The sequence below is a fragment of the Mobula hypostoma genome, chromosome 12 (assembly GCF_963921235.1).
Source record: "Mobula hypostoma chromosome 12, sMobHyp1.1, whole genome shotgun sequence".
Lineage (NCBI taxonomy): Eukaryota > Metazoa > Chordata > Chondrichthyes > Myliobatiformes > Myliobatidae > Mobula > Mobula hypostoma.
Genome location: NC_086108.1, coordinates 5,601,778 through 5,620,995, shown reverse-complemented (window position 1 = coordinate 5,620,995; position 19,218 = coordinate 5,601,778). Strand labels below are relative to the sequence as shown.

At 45.8% G+C, this 19,218-nt stretch overlaps 1 protein-coding gene across 2 annotated transcripts in view; it reads left to right on the top strand.

The window, feature by feature from the left end:
* Window positions 1-12,132, top strand: part of LOC134354583 (dynein axonemal assembly factor 10-like) — a 45,376-nt gene extending 33,244 nt beyond the window's left edge. The window contains exons 7-8 of one of the 2 annotated variants that reach the window (XM_063063546.1): window positions 5,367-5,464; window positions 8,844-12,132. In XM_063063546.1, the coding sequence (XP_062919616.1) occupies window positions 5,367-5,464; window positions 8,844-9,048 (303 nt within the window). In that variant the 3' untranslated portion in view covers window positions 9,049-12,132. Of the gene's footprint in view, window positions 1-5,366; window positions 5,465-8,840 lie in introns of both variants that reach the window. The other variant, XM_063063545.1, reaches the window with a different exon arrangement.
* The last annotated feature ends 7,086 nt before the right edge of the window (window positions 12,133-19,218 follow it).

The window sequence follows — 19,218 nt, the reverse complement described above, 5'->3', positions numbered from 1 at the left end:
TACCAGGATGCTGCCTGGTTTAGAGGGCATGTTCTATCACGAGAGACTGGACAAACTTGCGTTGGTTTCTCTGGTGGACTGAAGGCTGAAAGGAGATCTGACAGAGATTTACAAGATTATACAGTGGACAGAGAGTATCTGTTTTCCAGGGTAGGAATGTCTAATACAAGAGGGCATACATTGAGGGTGAGAGGGGCCGGGTTCAAAGGGGATGTGAGGGTAAGTTTTTAAACTCAGAATGGTGAAAGTATGGTGGTAGAATACAAGAGCAGGGATGTGATGCTGAGGCTTTATAAGGCACTGGTGAGGCCTCACTTTGAGTAGTGCAAACAGTTTTGGGCCCCTGATCTTAGAAAAGATGTGCTAGCATTGGAGAGGGTCCAGAGGAGGTTCACAAGGATGATTCCAGGAATGAAAGGGTTATCATACAAGGAACGTTTGATGGCTCTGGGACCGTACTCGCTGGAATTCAGGAGGATGGAGTGGGGGGGCATCTCATTGAAACCTTTTGAATGTTGAAAGCAACACAGATAAAAAATGCTGGTGAACGCAGCAGGCCAGGCAGCATCTATAGGAAGAGGTACAGTTGATGTTTCAGGCTGAGACCCTTGGCCTGCTGCGTTCACCAGCATTTTTATGTGTGGTGCTTGAATTTCCAGTATCTACAGATTTCCTCGTGAATGTTGAAAGGCCTAGGTAGAGTAGACGTGGAAAGGATGTTTCCCATGGTGGTAGAGTCTGGGACAAGAGAGCACAGCCTCAGGATAGAGGGGCGCCCTTTCAAAACAGAGATGCAGAGAAATTTATTTAGCCAAACAGTGGTGAATTTGTTACCACATGCAGCTGTGGAGACCAGGTCGTTGGGTGTATTTAAGGCAGAGATTGATAGGTTCTTGATTGAACACATCATCAGAGGTTACAGGGAGAAGGCCGGGAACTGAGGTTGAGGAGGAGATAAAGAAAAGGATCAGCCATGATTGAATGGCAGAGCAGACTCGATCCGCCAGATGGCCTAATTCTGCTCCTATGCCTTATGGTCTTATGTATGAAATGTGCTGTCTGGTATGGTGGTAGAGGCTTTTAAGAGATATTTGGATGCAAGGAAGATAGAGGGATATAGACATTGTGTGGTTAGGAGGGATTAGTGTTTGGGTGTTTTTGATTTACTTTATAGCTGGTTCAGCACAACATTGTGGGCCGAATGGCCTGTTCCTGTGCTGTACTGGTCCATGTTCTCTGACTCCAGCTGGGATCCCCTTTCATTTTTGCCTCTACTGAGTGACCAGGCTGCGTCGCTGAGTCCTGACCCACAGCCTGAGCCACAATCTCCATCCGAAGGATAGACTGCCCCTCTTCACCCGACACCTCACTCCATGCTGTTTACTCACTGGGTCGTCCTCACTGCACAGAATGAGCCGCGTTTGTAGGCTCTGGGCCTGTACTCCCTCGAGTTTAGAAGAAAGAGCAGGGATCTCATTGAAACCTTTCGAACTTTGAAAGGTCTCAGTAGAGTGGATGTGGAGAGGATGTTTCCTATGGTGGAGGAGTCTCGGACCAGAGGACACAGCCTCAGAATAGAGGGATGTCCTTTAGAACAGAGATGAGGAACTTCTTTAGGCAGAGAATCTGTGCTGAGAATTTGTGGCTGTGGAGGACAGGTCATTGGGTATATTTAAGCAGAGGTTGATAAATTCTTGAATAGTCAGGGCATGAAGGGATAAGGGGAAAAAGCAGGAGAATGGGTCTGAGAAGGAAATGTATCAGCCATGATGAAATGCAGAACAGACTCGATGGGCCAAGTGGCCTAATTCTGCTCCTATATCTTATGGTCTTATTTATTTATTGAGATACAGCGCGGAGTAAGCTATTCTGGCCCCCCCAAGCTGCAGCGCCTAGCATCCCCTCCCCCCAATTTAATCCTTGCCTAATCACAGGACAATTTATAACGTCCAATTAACCTACCAACCGGGACGTCTTTGCACTGTGGGAGGAAACCGGAGCACCTGGAGGAAACCCACACAGTCACGAGGAGAACGTATAAACTCCTTACAGGCAGTGGTGGGAATTGAACTGTAAAGAGGTGTGCTAACAATTATGCTACTGTACCGCCCCGTAGCCCCCCCCCGCGGTAAAGTGCCCATCTAATTCCTCTTAAATGCAGCTATCATATGGTATTTAGAAGAATGGGAGGGTGGAGTGCTGGCTGTAAACAGTAAACAGCTCCTCCGCGGAGAGAGTTGGAGCACAAGTATCTGGGGAGTGGGAGTGCGCATAATAAATGATCTCACCTGGACACCCTCAACACCACCTCTTCAGTGTAGAAAGCACAGCAGCGTCTCCACTTCCTGAGGTGAGTGGGGCTCCCACCCTCCCCACCCCCATTCTAACTCAATTACAGGAGCACCATCAAGAGGGTCCTGATGGCTGCATCACTGTCGGCTACGGGAATTACAAGGCATCTGACCGCGCCCCTACAAGGGATTGCAAGGACACTTGAGAGGATCGTAAAGATGTAAAGGTGGGGTCTCGCTTCCACCCATCCAAGATATTTATCTGAAGCACTGCGATCACAGGGCCCTTAGCATTGTCAGTGATCCCTCCCATCCGTCAGACAGGAGGTACCGTAGCAATAGGACAAGGACTGTGAGGATGGGAAACAGCTTCTTCCCCCAGACCGTGAGACTACACCCTAACCCTAACCCTCCCACCACGCTTCAGCGCACATGAAGTGCCAGTAGCATTATACTGTTTACTTTTTAACTTGTGTCGTAAATGCACCTTATGCTAAATATCAGTCTTCTGGAATATATTTTACTTGTTAATTTATTTGTGGTAATATCACTCTGTGTGTGTGTGTGTGTTAGTTTTATGGACCGTGTTGTGCACCTTGGTCTGGAGGAACGTTGTTTCGTTTGAACATACATACATTAGAACATGAAAAAGTTTTTGACAAAAAAGGCCATTCACCCCAACAAATCTTGCCAAGTTCTGATTCACATACTGTGTTGAAATAACAAAGAGCATTTGATGGTGGGCCTGTACTCACTGGAATTCAGAAGAAAGGGGGGCAACCTCATTGAAACTTTGGTGGTATACGTGTGTATGTTTAAAGAACGATAAACTTGAACTTGAGCGTTGAAAGGCCGAGGTAGAGTGGACACAGAGAGGATGTTTCCTGAACTGGCAGAGCCTGGGCCAGAGGCCAGAAGGGCCTGTTCTGTGCTGCAGCTTTAAACATAAATAAATAAATAGGAGGCCAAGCAGCATCTGTGGAGGGATAAGAAGTAGTCGACATTTCGGGTTGAAAACCCTGCATCAGAGTTCAGGCAATCGGTATAAAGGAGGGAGAGGATTGAGACAGGGGCCAGTAGCTGGAACAAGGGAGGTGGGGGAGTGTGGTGATGGATGATAGGCAGATGGAGGCAGGTAGGAGAAGAAAAGGGTTGCAATTAGGACACAGGGCCAGGTGAGTGGAGGCAGATAAAGAAAGAGGGAGAAGGAGCCTAGTGTGGGAAGTGAGGATGAAAGTGGAGAGAACTGCAAGTTCTGATGAAAGGTGCAGTTGACCGTTCTCTCTCCACAGATGCTGCCTGACCTGCTGAGTGTTCTTTCCTTCAGATTTTCAGAATCCACAGCTTCTCTTTTCCCATTTTCAACCTCTTATTTCAAAAGCTTTTCTGCAGATTTTCCCACTTCATATGGACTAGACACAGAGTATCTGATCACTTGGTTTGGTGAGCCTTCCCTCTGTCCCTGAACTGCTGACCCAAACAGATGGATATCAATGCTTTCAGCTCCAGTTCCCTCGTCCAAACCCAACAGCCACAACACTGGCTCAGGATGTAATGCTGAGGCTTTATAAGGCATTGGTCAGACCGTGGTTGGAGTACTGTGAGCAGTTTTGGGCCCCTTATCTAAGAAAAGATGTGCTGACATTGGAGAGGGTTCAGAGGAGGTTCATGAGAATGGACACAGGAATGCAACATTTTATATATGAGGGGCATTTGATGGTTCTGGGCCTGTACTCACTGATGTTCAGGGGAATAAGGGGGGATCTAATCGAAAGCTATTGAATATTGAAAGGTCTGGATAGAGTGGACATGGGGAGGATGCTTCTTATAGTGGGGTGAGTCTAGGGCCAGAGGGGTGTCCATTTAGATCAGAGATGAGGAGGAATTTCTTTAGCCAGAGGGCAGTGAATCTGTGGAATTCATTGCCACAGACGGCTGTGGAGGTCAAGTCACTGAGTATATTTAAAGCAGAGGTTGATGGGTTCTTGGTTAGTCACAGTGTCAAAGGTTCCAGGGAGAAGGCAGGAGGACAGGGTAATGAATCAGCCATGATGGAGTGGAAGAGTAGACCTGATGGGCCAAGTGGACTAATTCTGCTCCTGTGTCTCATGATTGCTGGCCAGTGGCGTAGTGGCATCCGCACGGGTCTTTGAGGTGAGTAATCCTGGGTTCGAATCCGGCCGGCTCCTTGCATGCTGGGTTGGGTTGAGCATCGAGCTAGCAACTCGGCCTCATAAAAAAAACAGACAAAAATGCTAAAGAAATGCTAAACAAGTTTGCCACCTGATACACCACATGGAACAACAACAATGTCTATGGTCATATGGTCTAACCTACTGTTGCCATGGAAATAGTTAACTATCTCTGGTTATCACACTTCCTCTCTCTATCCTTTCCGATCTCAAAATGGTTGTAATTCCTCCTTGTCTTTCTAAACAGATAAATTTAATAGAAATATCTCTTTTCTTCACCTTTGGGTTGGTTAACTGACCGTATGAAGGTTTATAACATCTTCAGAGACATAGACAGAGAGACTGTATATGGTCTTTATCCCAGAGGAAACACCATCAACTTAATGTTTGAGGAGCATTTGATGTCTCTAGGCCTGTAATTACTGGAGTTCAGAAGGATGGTGGGGCCTGGTGGGATGTCTTTGACCTGATCCTGAAAGGACTGGATAGAGTGGATGTAGGGAGGATATTTCCGTCGTTGCCAGAGTCTCGGATCCAAGGGTACGGCCCTGGAATAAAGGCACATCCCTTTCGAACTCAGTTGAGGAAAAGGTGCTTCAGCAGGAGGGTGGTGAATCCGTGGAATTCTTTACCAAGGAAGGCAGTGGAGGTCAAGTCAATGGCTGTACTTAGGATTAGCTCTAAATTAGTAAGGGTTGTGGAGAGAAGCAAGAGAATGGGTTTATAAAAATAAGTCTCGATGGAATGGTGGAGCAGACCAGGTGGGCCAGATGACCTAAGTCTGCTCCTGTATGTTATGGTCTTATGGGATAAGTCCCATTACAGAGCCGCACACACTACCAAAAGCTCACCAATAACTGTGTGCTTTCATTGTTTGGTGAAGCCATACAGATCCACAGCATGGACAGTGAGGCACCTCCCTCAGAATCGATCCATCTTCGTAACAAGTGGAGGAGCTGGGAGTCTGCACCTCTGGAAACAGTGAGTGGCTGCCTCTTGTATTGGCAGGGGCCGAGGGTGCTGGGGTCTGGTGAGCACAGTGGGGAGGGAGACCGATATGTTGGACATCTCTGTTCTGATCACAAAAACAGTGCGAGTTCCCAGTGGCCAATCACTTTAATTCCTATCCCATTCCCATTCCAACATGTTCCTCTCCTCATTCCAACATGTTCCCATGTTCCTATCCCCATTCTCATGGCTTCCTCTACTGCCACACTGAGGCGACTCTCAAGCTGCAGGAGCCACACGTCCTATCCCATCTGGGTAGCCTCCAACCAGATGGCATGAACATTGATTTCTCCAACTTACAGTAATTTTACCCTCTCCTCTTTTGCTCTTCTTCACTTCCCCACTCTAGCCTCTTGTCACTTCTCTTCACCTGCCTATCACCACCCCCCCACCCCCGGTATCCCCTCCTCCTTCCCTTTCTCCCATGTTTCACTCTTCTGTCAGATTTCTTTTTCTCCTATCCTTTACTTTTTCCACCTATCACCTCCCAGATTCTTACTTCATTTCCCCTCCCCCAACCGCCCGGCTTCACCTATCACCTACCGGCTTGTACTCCTTCCCTTCCCCCCACCTTTTTATTCTGGCAATTAATCCTTCCTTTTCAGTCACAGCGTGAAACGTCGACTGTTTATTCACTTCGAAAGATATTGCCTGACCTGCAGAGTTCCTCCAGCATTTCGTGTCCTCTGGCTTCAGTTGCTTGGGCAGAACTTGGGAGCCTGGGATGGGGTGAAAGCGGAAGTTACTCGCTTCCCAGCCACCAGATGTCACAGAAAGGTGTCTGGAGGGCATCAGGCAAGGTGTGAGAAGGTTCGAATTCAAATGGTCTGGGGATGGGGGATACAGGTCTGAAAATGAGAAACGTTAAGTGAAGGGGGCAGGTAACATTGAGGAAGCAAGGAGTCTGCAGAAGGGCCTGCAGATCAGGAGAAAGGCTAAAGAAGTGGCAGATGGAATACAGTGTTGGAAAGTGTATGGTCATGTACTGTGATAAAAGGAGTAAAAGCATGGACTGTTTTCTAAACGGGGAGAAAACTCACAAATCAGAGGTGCAAAGGATCCCAGGAGTCCTCGTGCAGCATGAGTTGGTAGCAAGGGAGGCAAATGCAATGTTAGCATTCATTTTGTGAGGACTAGAATATAAAGGCAGGGATGTAATGCTGAGGCTGTTTAAGGCACTGGTCAGACCATGTCTGGAGTATTGTGAGTAGTTTTATCTAAGACAGGGATGTGCTGGCATTGGAGAGGGTTCAGAGAAGGTTGGCAAGAATGATCCCGGGCATGAAGGGGTTAAGCTATAAAGGGAGCTTGATGGTTTTGGACCTGTATGCACTGGAGTTTAGAAGAATGGGGTGTGGGGAATCTCATTAAATCCTACAAAATATTGATAGGCCTGGACCAGGGGCTTAATGTTAATGGTTATGGTAGGAATCCGTGGCAAAAAAAACGGTTGGGAACCCCCTGGCCTAGATAAAGATGACTTGCAGGGATGTTTCCAATAGTGGGAGAATTGCACAGCCTCAGAATACAAGGACGTCCATTTAGAATGGAGTTGAGGAATTTCTTTAGTCAGAGAGTGGCGAATCTGTGGAATTTGTTGTCACATGTAGCTGTGGAGGCCAAGTCACTGCGTATGTTTAAAGCGGAGATTGTTTAATAAGGGTGGCAATGAGGCAGAAGAATGGGGTTGAGAGGGCAAATAAATCAATCATGTTGGGGCAGACTCGGTGAGTGGAATGGTCTACTACTGTTCCGATATCTCATGGCCTTATGATTATTTCGGTTCACTCCCATTGTCAGTCCTTCTGCTCTTGTAGCTCTGTAATAAAGTTACTGGTCTATTTAACATTGCAGGGTCTGTCTAAAATAGTCCTATTCATATTCAGGTGCATACCCCTTTTGAACCCAAGAACCTTGAAACACAGACCAGTACAGCACAGCTCCAAAGCCTCCCAAGCTGGCCTCGAACCACCACATCATTCACAGCAGAAGCTCCTTGACATGGTGGCCCCACTGAGCCAAGCAGCCGAAACAGACCTTCTGTGGCTCTGTCCCAAGCATCTTTTACCATTTCTGACACCTCTCTCCTCTTTCTCAATCTCTGGAGACAAATTGTCAACAGATATCTTTTATAAACCTACCAATTCCCATGGTTATCTTGACTACACCCCTTCCCACCCTGTTTCCTGGAAAAATGCTATTGCCTTTTCTCAGTTCCTTCGCCTCGGTGATATCTGTTCTCAGGATGCAGCTTTCTTTTCCAGGGCATCAGAGACGGCCTTCCTCTTCAAAGAACTGGGTTTCCCTTCCTCCACTACTGATGCTGTCCTCACCTGCATCTCCTCCATTTCCCAAACATCTGTTCTGACCCCATCTTCCCTCCACCTTAAGTGACAGAGTTCCTCGTGTCCTCACCCACCACCCCATGAGCCTCTGCATCCAACAGGTCATCCTCTGCAACTTCTGCCATTTCCAAAAGGATCCTATCACTAAAAGTATCTTTACCTCCCTTCCTCTCCTTTCCACAGGGATCGCTCCCTCCATGATGCCTTCCACTGACCTTCCCTACTCTTCTCCCTCCTGGCACTTGTCCCTGTAAGTGACAGAAATGCTACACCTGCCCATTCACCTTCATTCGGGCCCCAAACCGTCCTTCCAGGTGAGGCAACACGTCCCCTGTGAATCTGCTGGGGTCCTCTATTGTGTCCGGTGCTCCTGATGTGCCTGCTCTACACTGGTGAGATCCACTGTAAATTGGGGGACCACTTTGTCAAGCATCTCTACTCCATCCGCCAAAAGTAGACCTTCCCAGTGGCCAAGCATTTTAATGTCGATTCCCGTTCCCGTTCTGATGTGTTGATCCATGGCCTCCTCTTGTGCCACGATGAGGCTACCCTCAGGGTGCAGGAGCAACACCTTATATTCTGTCTGGGTAGCCTCCAACCTGATGGTATTAATATTGATTTCTCCTTCTGCTAAAAATATCCCTCCCCTTCCCTTCTTCTATTTCTCATTCTGGCCTCTTACCTCTTCTCAGCTGCCTTTCACCACCCCCTGGTTCCCCTCCTCCTTCCCTTTCTCGTCTGGTCCACTCTCCTCACCTATCAGATTCTTCCTCCCCAGCCCTTTATCTTCCCCATCCACCTGGCTTCACCTGTCACTTTCTAGCTTGTCCTCCCCCCAAACATGTCCCCACCAAACATTTTTATTTTGGCATCTTCCCCCTTCCTTCTCAGTCCTGAAGAAGGATCTCAGCCTGAAACGTTGACTGTTTATTCACTTCCACAGATGCTGCTTGACCTGCTGACTTCCCCCAGCATCTTGTGTTCATTTTTCTCTGTCTCTCCAGCAGCAATTCTTCAACACTGCATGAAAGGACTAACCATGAGCGAGAGGACAAGGAATCCACAAGTCCCACCCTCCTGAACAGCATCTCCCTCTCCTCACAGCCCATTGGAAGCCTGGATTGGAACAGCGATAAGCAAGGCCTCTGTATCTCTGCATCCTTTGACCGCAAGGTCCACATCATCTTCATCGCAGACCAGCAAACCTTCTAGGTGGAACAGTGGGCAGCATAGAAGTTGGAGGTGGCAGTTAGAACAATCTTTACTACTTGAAGCTTAGCAGTCTATTGACTCATCAAGGGCTTTCTTTTTGATCGTGAAAGGCCCTCAGGTGTGAGGTGTCAGAAGTGACAATACTGTATTTTGTTAACAGGAATTTATTGTAATTGAGTTGAGATAAACGGTATTTTTCAATGCAATGGCTTCTCAGCTCATGTCATGATGGCTGCTGTGTTAAATAAACAAACTGTGAACACTTGAACAGGTTCATTAAGGTTGTTATAGCCGGGGGTGTTAATGGGGACAAGCTCCCACTGCATAATAAATGCTCCCAATGGTGTGCACCTCAAGTAGCCTCTGACAACCAAGTCCAGCTCCTGGCCTTCACATGTGGCTTAGCTACTAAGCCTGACACAACTCTTTCTACTGGCAGGGAAAGGAGAAAATGCAGGTTACCGGCTCCTTAAAACCGGTTGCTTCGGACAGATAGACTCATCTAGGAGAAGGAAAACTCTGATCTCAAACCTCCGCTGCCTTGTAGCTATACCCACGGCCGGGGAAGGCTTCAGGAGTAAATCCATGAGGGGAAAAGTCCGGAGCTGGCCGGCAACCTCGGCGACTCCACTGGTGCCAAACTCTGATCAGTCTCTTCCATTCCTTTGGGTTCATTAGGTGCGTGGAGAGGGGAGCTTGCTACATGGAAAACAGCTTGCTTTCCGTGTTGCATATCTAGACGGCTAAGATACAACATTCATTGTTAACCCTGACCAGTGGACGCCCCACTGAACACTTGAATGGTAGACTGTTTAGTACAGATACAAAAGTACAGAGTCAAATAAGGGTGTGGTATTAAAAAGAAACAACTTGCATAAAATAATCAAATGGAGCAAAGTTAATTAATTGTTGAGATACTGTGTGGAATAGGCCCTTCCAGCTAAGCCATCCAGCAATCCCCCGATTTAATCCTAGCCTAATCACGGGACAATTTTCAATGACCAGTTAATCTACCAACCGGTGCATCTTTGGACTGTGGGAGGAAACTGGAGCACTGAACCCCACACGGTCATGGTGAGAACGTTCAAACTCATTACAGGCAGCAGCGCGGAATGAAGTGAGTGTGCTAACCAAGCCATCCCTGTGAAAGAACGAAAGCTGAAATCGAACTTAGAACAGCACAGTACGGGCCCTGTCAGCCCACAATATTCTGCTGACCCTTCAACCTACTCGAAGATCAATCTAATCCTTCCCTCTTCTGTAGTCCCCCATTTTTCTTTCATCCATGTGCCTATCTAAGAGTTTGTTAAATGTCCTGAATGTACCTGTGTCTACCGCCACCCCCGGAAGGGTGTTCCATGCACTCACCCCCTCGCTGTCTTTTTGTCCCAAGTTCACGTTGTGGGACTTCGAACAGGGAGTGGAGACCTAGACCACAGGTACCTTTTGTCTTCTCTCCAGATTGCTGGACTTCGAACACAGAGCATAGCTCCTCTGCATCATTGTCCCAAAACCCTAATGTGACCACTAACTCTCACCTTCTATCCCCAAAACCATCCCTATGATCAGAATTGGACTAGAATATAGAAGCAAGGGTGTAATGTTGAGGCACTGGCGAGGCCTCACTTGGGGTATTGTGAGCAGTTTCGCGCTCCATATCTAAGAAAGGACTTGCTGACATTGGAGAGGTTTCACGAAAACGATTCCAGGGTTCAAGGGCTTGTCATAAGAGGAGTGTTTAATGGCTCTGGTCCTGTACACACTGGAATTTAAATGAGTTTGGGCGGGGGGGGGGAGTGGATAGAACCTCATTAAAACCTATCGAATGTTGAAAGGCCTCGATAGAGTGGACGTGGAGAGGATATTTCCTACGGTGGGGGAGTCTAAGACCAGAGGACACAGCCTCAGAATAGAGGGATGCCTATTTTGAATGGAGATGAGGAATTTCTTTACTGGGAGAGTGGTTAATCTCTGGAATTCGTTGCCACAGTGCAACTGTGGAGGACAAGTCATTGGGTATATTTGAGGGAGAGATTAATCAGTTCTTGATTAGTCCGGAATGAACGGATACGGGGAGAAGGCAGTGGATTGGGTCTGAGAGGGAAATGGATCAGCAATGATGAAACGGTGGAGCAGACTCAGACTAGAGTGGCCAAATGGCCTAATCCTGCTCCTATATCTTACGGTCTGTGGTGTCAAAAAAACAACTAAGTCTGGGCATGATCTCAGCAGAGTCCACAGCTCGGCGCTATCTTGAAAAAAAAGGATTTTTTGGAAATCAAAACTTAAATAAATCATAATTTATTTTATAATTAGTACAATCTTAGATCATAAGACCAGAAGACATAGGAGGAGAAGGCCATTTGGCCCATTGAGTCTGCTCTGCCATTTCATCATGGCTGATCCATTTTCCCTTTCAGAACCAATCTCCTACCTTCTCCTCGTGCCCTGACTAATCAAGAATCTATCAACCTCTGCCTTAAATATACCCAATGACGTGCCTGTGGCAACAAGTTCCACAGATTCGCCACTCTCTGACTAAAGAAATTCCTCTTCATCTCGGTTCTAAAAGGACGCCCCTATATTCTGATGCTGCGTCCTCTGGTCCTAGGATTCAATCTTGCATCCTTCTAATCGCAACAAGAGAAATTGTTCAGTCCAGTACAAGGTGCATTCTAGAGTGTTGAAAGTTTTCTGGTAAATCGCTTAACACACACACCAAGGAGTGAATCTGTACAGGTTCACTACTGTGTTACTGAGGAGAGGAGAACTGGCTTGTCACCAGATTATAGTAAACAAGTGCATGACACAAGGAAGGTCAGAATTGTAGATACATATACTTCATTTAAAAAGTTTTTCTATTCAAAAATGTACGTGTTGTACTGAAAGAACAAATAAATCTGTCAAGAGTGATCTGTCATTGGATTGGATTTCTAGATACAACAAGTTTCACACAAACAATCTCATAGTGCTTCTTATGAAAGATAAATTTTAAAAGCATGTCAAAAGCAGCATCAGAATCAAAATTAGGTTTAATATCACAGGCAGATGTTGTGAAATTTGTCGTTATGTGGCAGCAATGCGTAATATAAAGTGTAAATTACACTAAGTGTGCATATATATAATAGTCAAAGTAAGTAAGAGTAAATAAGTTGTTTTGGATCTCTGTTTATTTTCTGATCCTTAGGGTTCTTCTGGGAGTCAGGAATGGTGAGCACTCTTAATTCCAAGATTTCAGTTTATTTTAGAGTGCAAACATACAAGTCTAAGCAAACTAGATAAAGAGCCGAGAAGTGATGCTAAGAGGTGTGTGGTGCAAAGACAAAGGAAAAAGATGGCACTTCTGAAAAATCTATCACTTTTATAATAAGATAAAATCCCTTAGATAGGAATAAACTAGTTACAGGTTACTAGTTACATTGATTAATTAAAACAATTCATCACGTGGTAATGTGTTAATACTTAGCCAATGAAAAATAAGAAAGGTGATAAACCGTTAGTTTAGCTGCTATACCGCTTTCTGCCAGTGAGTGGGGATGGACCACCACGTACTGTGAAAAATACATGAGTTTGTTAAAAAGTACATATCTTATAAAAAGTATTATTTTAAAAAATAGGGTTCCAATATAGTGTTCATGGGTTCAATGTCCATTTAGAAATCAGATGACAGAGGGGAAGAAGCCGTTACTGAATTTTTGAGTGTGTGTCTTCAGGCTCCTGTACCTCCTCCCTAATGGTAGCAATGAGAAGAGGGCATGTCTTGGCTGATGTGAGTCCCCTATGATGGACGTTGACTTTTTGAGGCATCGATGTCCTGGATGCTGGGGAGATCAGTGGCCATGATGGAGCTGACTAATTCTACCACTCTTTGCAGTTTGTTTTGAGCCTGTCCAGTGCCCCACCCCCATACCAGACAGTGATGTGGCCAGTTGGAACTCTCTCCACGATGGAAACGCAAGTGTCTTTGGTGACATACCCAAGTGAAAATTAGGACAGTTGATTGGTAACCTTGCCAAAGCAGTAAGTTTTGAAAGTTACAATGAAGGCGGTGCAATGGGAAAAACTGGAAGGGAAGGTCAGAGCCTAGGAAGATGAAGGTGAGAGGAAATCAGTGGTGGCTGAGAGGCTGCAAGATGCAGAAATGGGGAGAAGATTCAAAAACTGGGGCAAGAGCTAATTAAGCAAAAAAGGTGGAAACTACTCAGCAGCTGTGGAGAGTTACTGAGATGTTTTAGTTTAATATCCTTGCGAGTGCTGCACTGTGGAAACTCCCGAGCAATCATATCGTCAGGTTTGCCAATCACACAACAGTGAGACGGCCTACAGGGATGAGGTGGAAGAACTTGAGGCCAGGTGCCAGGTAAATAACCACCTCCTCAATGTCAACACCTCAAAGAGGACCACAACCTTGTTGTAGGGTTTGGAGTCTTTCATGCCTCAATGACCCGGAGAGCTATGGTGGATGGAGTTAGGGCCTGTGCTTTGGCTCTTGGTCAGGTCACCCATGCCAAATAGATCAAAGGGTAGAGGCCAGACTAAGAGTGGTCCACTGGTCCTCCAGGTTCAGGGGTTCAGCTCAGGGCTAACAACCCTGACGGGTAAAACAAATTGTTATGGAAACAGGAATGAAGAATCCTACATCTGAGTGTGATGGTATTCCTAAGTCTCCACCTGGGATTTTCATGACTGACAGCAGTGAAAATGGAGAACAATCTACTGGCACGTTGAAGGAAGCCCTGAACACTGCCAGAACTAAGACTAATATTGTTTTTGGTATGTACAAATCTTGTACAACACTGGTAAGCTAGCTGTAGAGGCAGAAATGAGGACCCTGAATCACACCTGGGACACAAGAGAGAAGATGGCCAAGGACAGATGGAGATGGGGAACCTTCATTGCTGCCCTGAATGCCAGCTGTGCAACAGGCAGTGTGTAATCCCTGGGAGTGCTCATCTCACACAACCTCTCATGGCCCCAGAACATCTCCTCCACAGTCAGGAAAGCTCACCAGTGCCTCTGCTTTCTGAGGAGGCTGAAGAGAGCTGGACTTTGCACATCTATGCTCATGTCATTCTACAGATATGCAGTGGAGAGCATCCTAACATGCTGCAACGCTGCACGGAATGGAAACTGCACTGCGGCAGACAAGACTAGGTAGTCAAAACTGCCCAATACATCACCAGCACCAGCCTACCCACCAGCAAGGACACACAGTGCCCATAAAAGGTATTCACCCTCCCCCCTTTGGAAATTCTCAGGTTTTATTCTTTTAAAACATTGAATCACAGTGGATTTAATTCGGCTTTTTTTTGACACTGATCAACAGAAAAAGGCTGTTTGTGACAAAGTGAAAACAGACCTTAAAAAAAAGATCTGAATTAATTACAAAAAGTTAGCATTTAGTAGAAGCACCGTTGGCAGCAATTCCAGCCTTGAGTCTATGTGGATAGGTCTCTATCAGCTTTGCACATCTGGACATTGCAATTTTTCCCCATTCTTCTTTACAAAACTGCTCAAGCTCTGTCAGATTGCATGGGGATCGTGAGTGAACAGCCCCTTTTAAGTCCAGCCACAAGTTCTCAATTGAATTGAGGTCTGGACTCTGACTTGGCCACTCCAGGACATTAACTTTGTTGTTTTAAAGCCATTCCTGTGTAGCTTTGGCTTTATGCTTGGGGTCATTGTCTTGCTGGAAAACAAATCTTCTCCCAAGTTGTAGTTCTCTTGCAGACTATATCAGGTTTTCCTCCAGGATCCCCCTGTATTTTGCTGCATTGACTTTACCCTCTACCTTCACAAACTCTCCAGGACCCGCAGCAGTGAAGCATCCCCCCAGCATGATGCAGCCACCATGCTTCACAGTAGCAATGATGTATGTTTGCTGATGTGCGGTGTCTGACGCCAAATATAGCATTTAGTCTGATGGCCAAAAAGCTCAAATTTTGGTTTCATCAGACCATAGAACCTTCTTCCAGCTGACTTCAGAGTCTCTCACATGCCTTCTGGCAAACTCTAGCTGAGATTTCATATGATCTTTTTTCAACAGTGGCTTCCTCTTTGCCACTATCCCATAAAACTGCAACTCGTGAAGCACCCGGGTAACAGCTGTTGTATGCACAGTCTCTCCCATCTCAGCCACTGAAGCTTGTAACTCCTCCAGAGTTGTCATAGGTCTCTTGGTGGCCTCCCTCACTAGTCCCCTTCTTGGACGGTCACTCAGTTTTTGAGGACGGCCTGCTCTAAGGGAGACTTACAGCCATGTCAGATTCTTTCCATTTCTTGATGATTGACTTAACTGTACTCCAAGGGATAGTCATTGACTTGGAAATTTTCTTGTATCCATCTCCTGAATTGTGTTTTTCAGTAACCTTCTCACAGAGATGCTTGGAGTGCCCTTTTGGCTTCATGGTGTAGTTTTTGCCAGGATACTGACCCACCAGCAGTTGGTCCTTCCTGATACAGGTGTATTTTTACTATAATCAATTGAAACACCTTAAATTCACACAGATTTCAAATTAACTAATTATGTGACTTCTAAAACTAATTGGCTGTACCAGTGATGATTTGGTGAAGTTGTATAAGACACTGGTGTATCCTGATTTGGAGTACTGTGTGCAGTTTTGGTCACCCACCTACAGAAAGGATGTGAAGTCCAGAGAAAATTTACAAGGATGTCGCCAGGACTGGAGAACCTGAGTATAAAGAAAGATTGAATAGGTTAGGACTTTATTACTTCAAATGTAGAAGATGAGGGGGGATTCGATAGGGGTATACAAAATTATGAGGGGTGTAGAGAGTAAATGCAAGCACGCTTTTTCTACAGAGATTGAGTGGGACTACAGCTAGACGTCATGGGTTAAGGGTGAAAGGTGAAAAGTTTAAGGGGAACATGAGGGTCATGAGAATGTGGAACAAGCTGGCAGCATGAGTGGTGCATGCAAGCTCAATTTCAAAGTTTAAGAGAAGTTTGGGTAGGTACGTGGATGGTAGGTATATGGAGGGCTATGGTCCTGGTGCAGGTCAATGGGTGTAGGCAGTTTAAATAGTTTGGCATGGGCTAGACGTGCCGAAAGGCCCGTTCCTGTCCTGTACATTGCTGACTCTAATAAATAAAAGCAATCCTATAAAACACAATGTGCCAATAACATTATACACATAGAATAATTGCATGTACATAAAGTGACACTAGGTAATGTGTATGTAGTAGAGGTTATGTGGGTTAATGGGTGGAGGTGTTGATCAGCTTGAGCACTTGGTGTTAGTAGTTGTTTTTGAGTCTGGTGGTCCTGGTATGGATGGCGTGTTGCATCTTCATTGATGGGAGTAGGACGAAGAGTCTATGAGCAGGTATTGCTTTCCCTGTACGACCTCAACGCACTGTGTAATGATTTGATGTGTAATGAAGAGTATACAAGACAAGGATGTCACATGCTTATAATTATCATGTGTACAAAGGTACTATTTACCTAGTGTTACAGCTGGACGACCAGTGTTTCCTGTTTGTGTCAAGGCTCTCCAGTTCTAGGTATTCAGAATCAGATTCAAATTCACCAGCATATGTTGTGGAATGTGTTGTTATGTAGCAGTACATTGCAATACATAATAACCAATCTGTGGATTACAGTAAATGATGACATCTGTCTGTCTCAGAGGACAATGGGCAGGCAGACTGGCGTGTCAGCACAATAATTCCTCCCACGCTCAAAGACAGTTCATTGTGCCCATTACCTAAGCCCTCACCAATTGGCGTATTGCTCGTACCTGCTGCCTCCCTTGTTGGTTCTGTCGCTGTGAACAGCAGTACTGGGCTGACCTCTTCCGGGCACAAGCCTGGCTGGAAGGTATGGAGATCCTGGAATGCCCAGTCACCAAGGTCCCACTTGGTCTGACCGGTGTAGTCCGAAGGAAAGCAAAGCAATAAGTTTGGCATCAGCTTGTCTGCAGGAGCTCCACTCCGGATTTTCTGTCTGGGTTTACTCCCATAGCTTTTGGCTCACCTGAGGCTGCCCACAAGCCATTGGGCTATTTACCCATCGCTGGGGATCTGATTACACTAAATACATGTATATTAAAAAGTTAAATAAGTAGTGCAAAAAAAAAGTGAGGTAGTGTTCATGGGTTCAATGTCCATTCAGAAATCAGATGGCAGAGGGGAAGAAGCTGTTCCTGAATTATTGAGTGTGTGCGTTCAGGCTCCTGTACCTCCTCCCTGATGGTAACAATGAGAAGAGAGCATGTCCTGGGTGATGGAACGGTCATGAATGATGGATTCCTTGTAGATGTCTTGGATACTATGGAGGCTAGTGCCCATGATAGAGCTGACTAAGTGTACAACTCTCTGTAGCTTATTCCAATCCAGTGCAGTAGTGCCCCCACCCACCCCATTCCAGACCAGTGATGCAGCCAGTTAAAATGCTTTCAATGGTACATCTGTAGAAATTTGAAAGAGCAGTGTACGCACTGAAGCCTGCTCAGCCATTTAATAAGATCACAACTGATCTGATTGTGACCTCAGCCCTGCATTTCTTTATGTGCATATAGAAAAGCTGCCATCTCCTCACTTACTCTTGCCCACTGCACCAGAATGTCTATTCTAGATTGGACTCTACAGCCACCTGAGGGCCCACCAATAGACAACCCTTCATGGCAGGGCTTCCCAACCTGGGGGCCAGAGACCCCTTGCTTAATAGTGTTAGCATTGGTCCATGACATAAAAAAGGTTGGGAACCCTTGCTTTAGGAGAACAATTTACTCCACTTGACTAATTGCACTACTGCCACAATTATAAAGCTCACATTTACTTCTGTTACTAAAATACTCAAAAATTCTCGGGATGAGAGTATTGATCACCCCAGTATAGGAAGGATGCTGAGGCTTTGGAGAGGGTGCGGATGAGGTGTACCAGGATGCCGCCTGGTTTCGAGGGCATATGCTATCATGAGAGGCTGGACAAACTTGGGTTGTTTCCTTTGGAGGACTGGAGGCTGAAAGGAGAACAGATAAAAAGGTTTAACAAGATCATACAGTGTCAGAGAGTATCTGTTTCCCAGGGTAGCAATGTCTAATACCAGAGGGAATGCATTGAAGGTGAGAGGGGTGCTAAGTTCAAGGGGGAATTTGAGGGGTAAGTATTTTACTTAGAGAATGGTGGTTGCCTGAATGCACTGGATTTAAGAGATGCTTGGATGGTCATATGGATGTATGGAAGATGGGAGAGATATGGACATGGAGGGATTAGTGTTTGGATGTTTTTGATTTGCTTTTTAGCTGGTTCAGCACAACACTGTGGGCAGAATGGCCTGTTCCACATCTTTATTTCACATGTAAATTTCCAGCTAAGCAGCCTGATTCCTGACTAGGAGCAAGAGTAGGTCACTCAAGCCTGTTGAGCCATTAATAAGATTGCAGCTGATCTGTGACCTCTGTCCTGCATTTCTATGTGAGTGTATATGGGAAAAACTACCATCTTACTCTTTCCCACACTGCATCAGAATGTGGATCCCAGATTAGCCTCTACAGCCACCTGAGGACCCATCAATAGACAACCCTTAGGGCAAACGTTCCCAACCTGGAGTCCAGAGACCCCTTGCTTGATGGTGTTGGTCTATGGTATAAAAAAGGCTGGAACAGCTTGATTTAAGAGAACAAGTGATTGCCTTACTTCCACACTTACTAAGTACGCATTTACATGTTATTAAAATACTCAAAAGGCTCTCAGGATAAGGGTTCTGGTTACCCCACTATAGGAAGGATGGTGAGGCTTTGGAGAAGGTGCAGAAGAGATTTACTGGGATAATGTCTGGTTATCATGAGAGGCTGGATAAACTTTTGATTTTCTCCGGAGCATTGGAGGCTGAGGGGAGATCTGATAGTGGTTTATAAGATTATGACAGGCATGGAGTATCTTTTTTCCACCAGAGAAGTGTCTAATACCAGAGGCTATGCATTGAAGGTGAGAGGGATAGGTTCAAGGGGGATGTGGGGGTTAAGTTTTTTACTCAGACTCATTGATGCCTGGAATGCGCCATCTGGTGTGGTGGTAGAGGCAAATACTTTAGAGACTTTTAAGAGACGTTTAGAGAGGCACATCAATGTAAGGAAGATGGAGGGATATGGACATTGTGTAGGTGGGAAAGATTAGTGTTGGTGTTTTTGATTTGATTTTTTAGG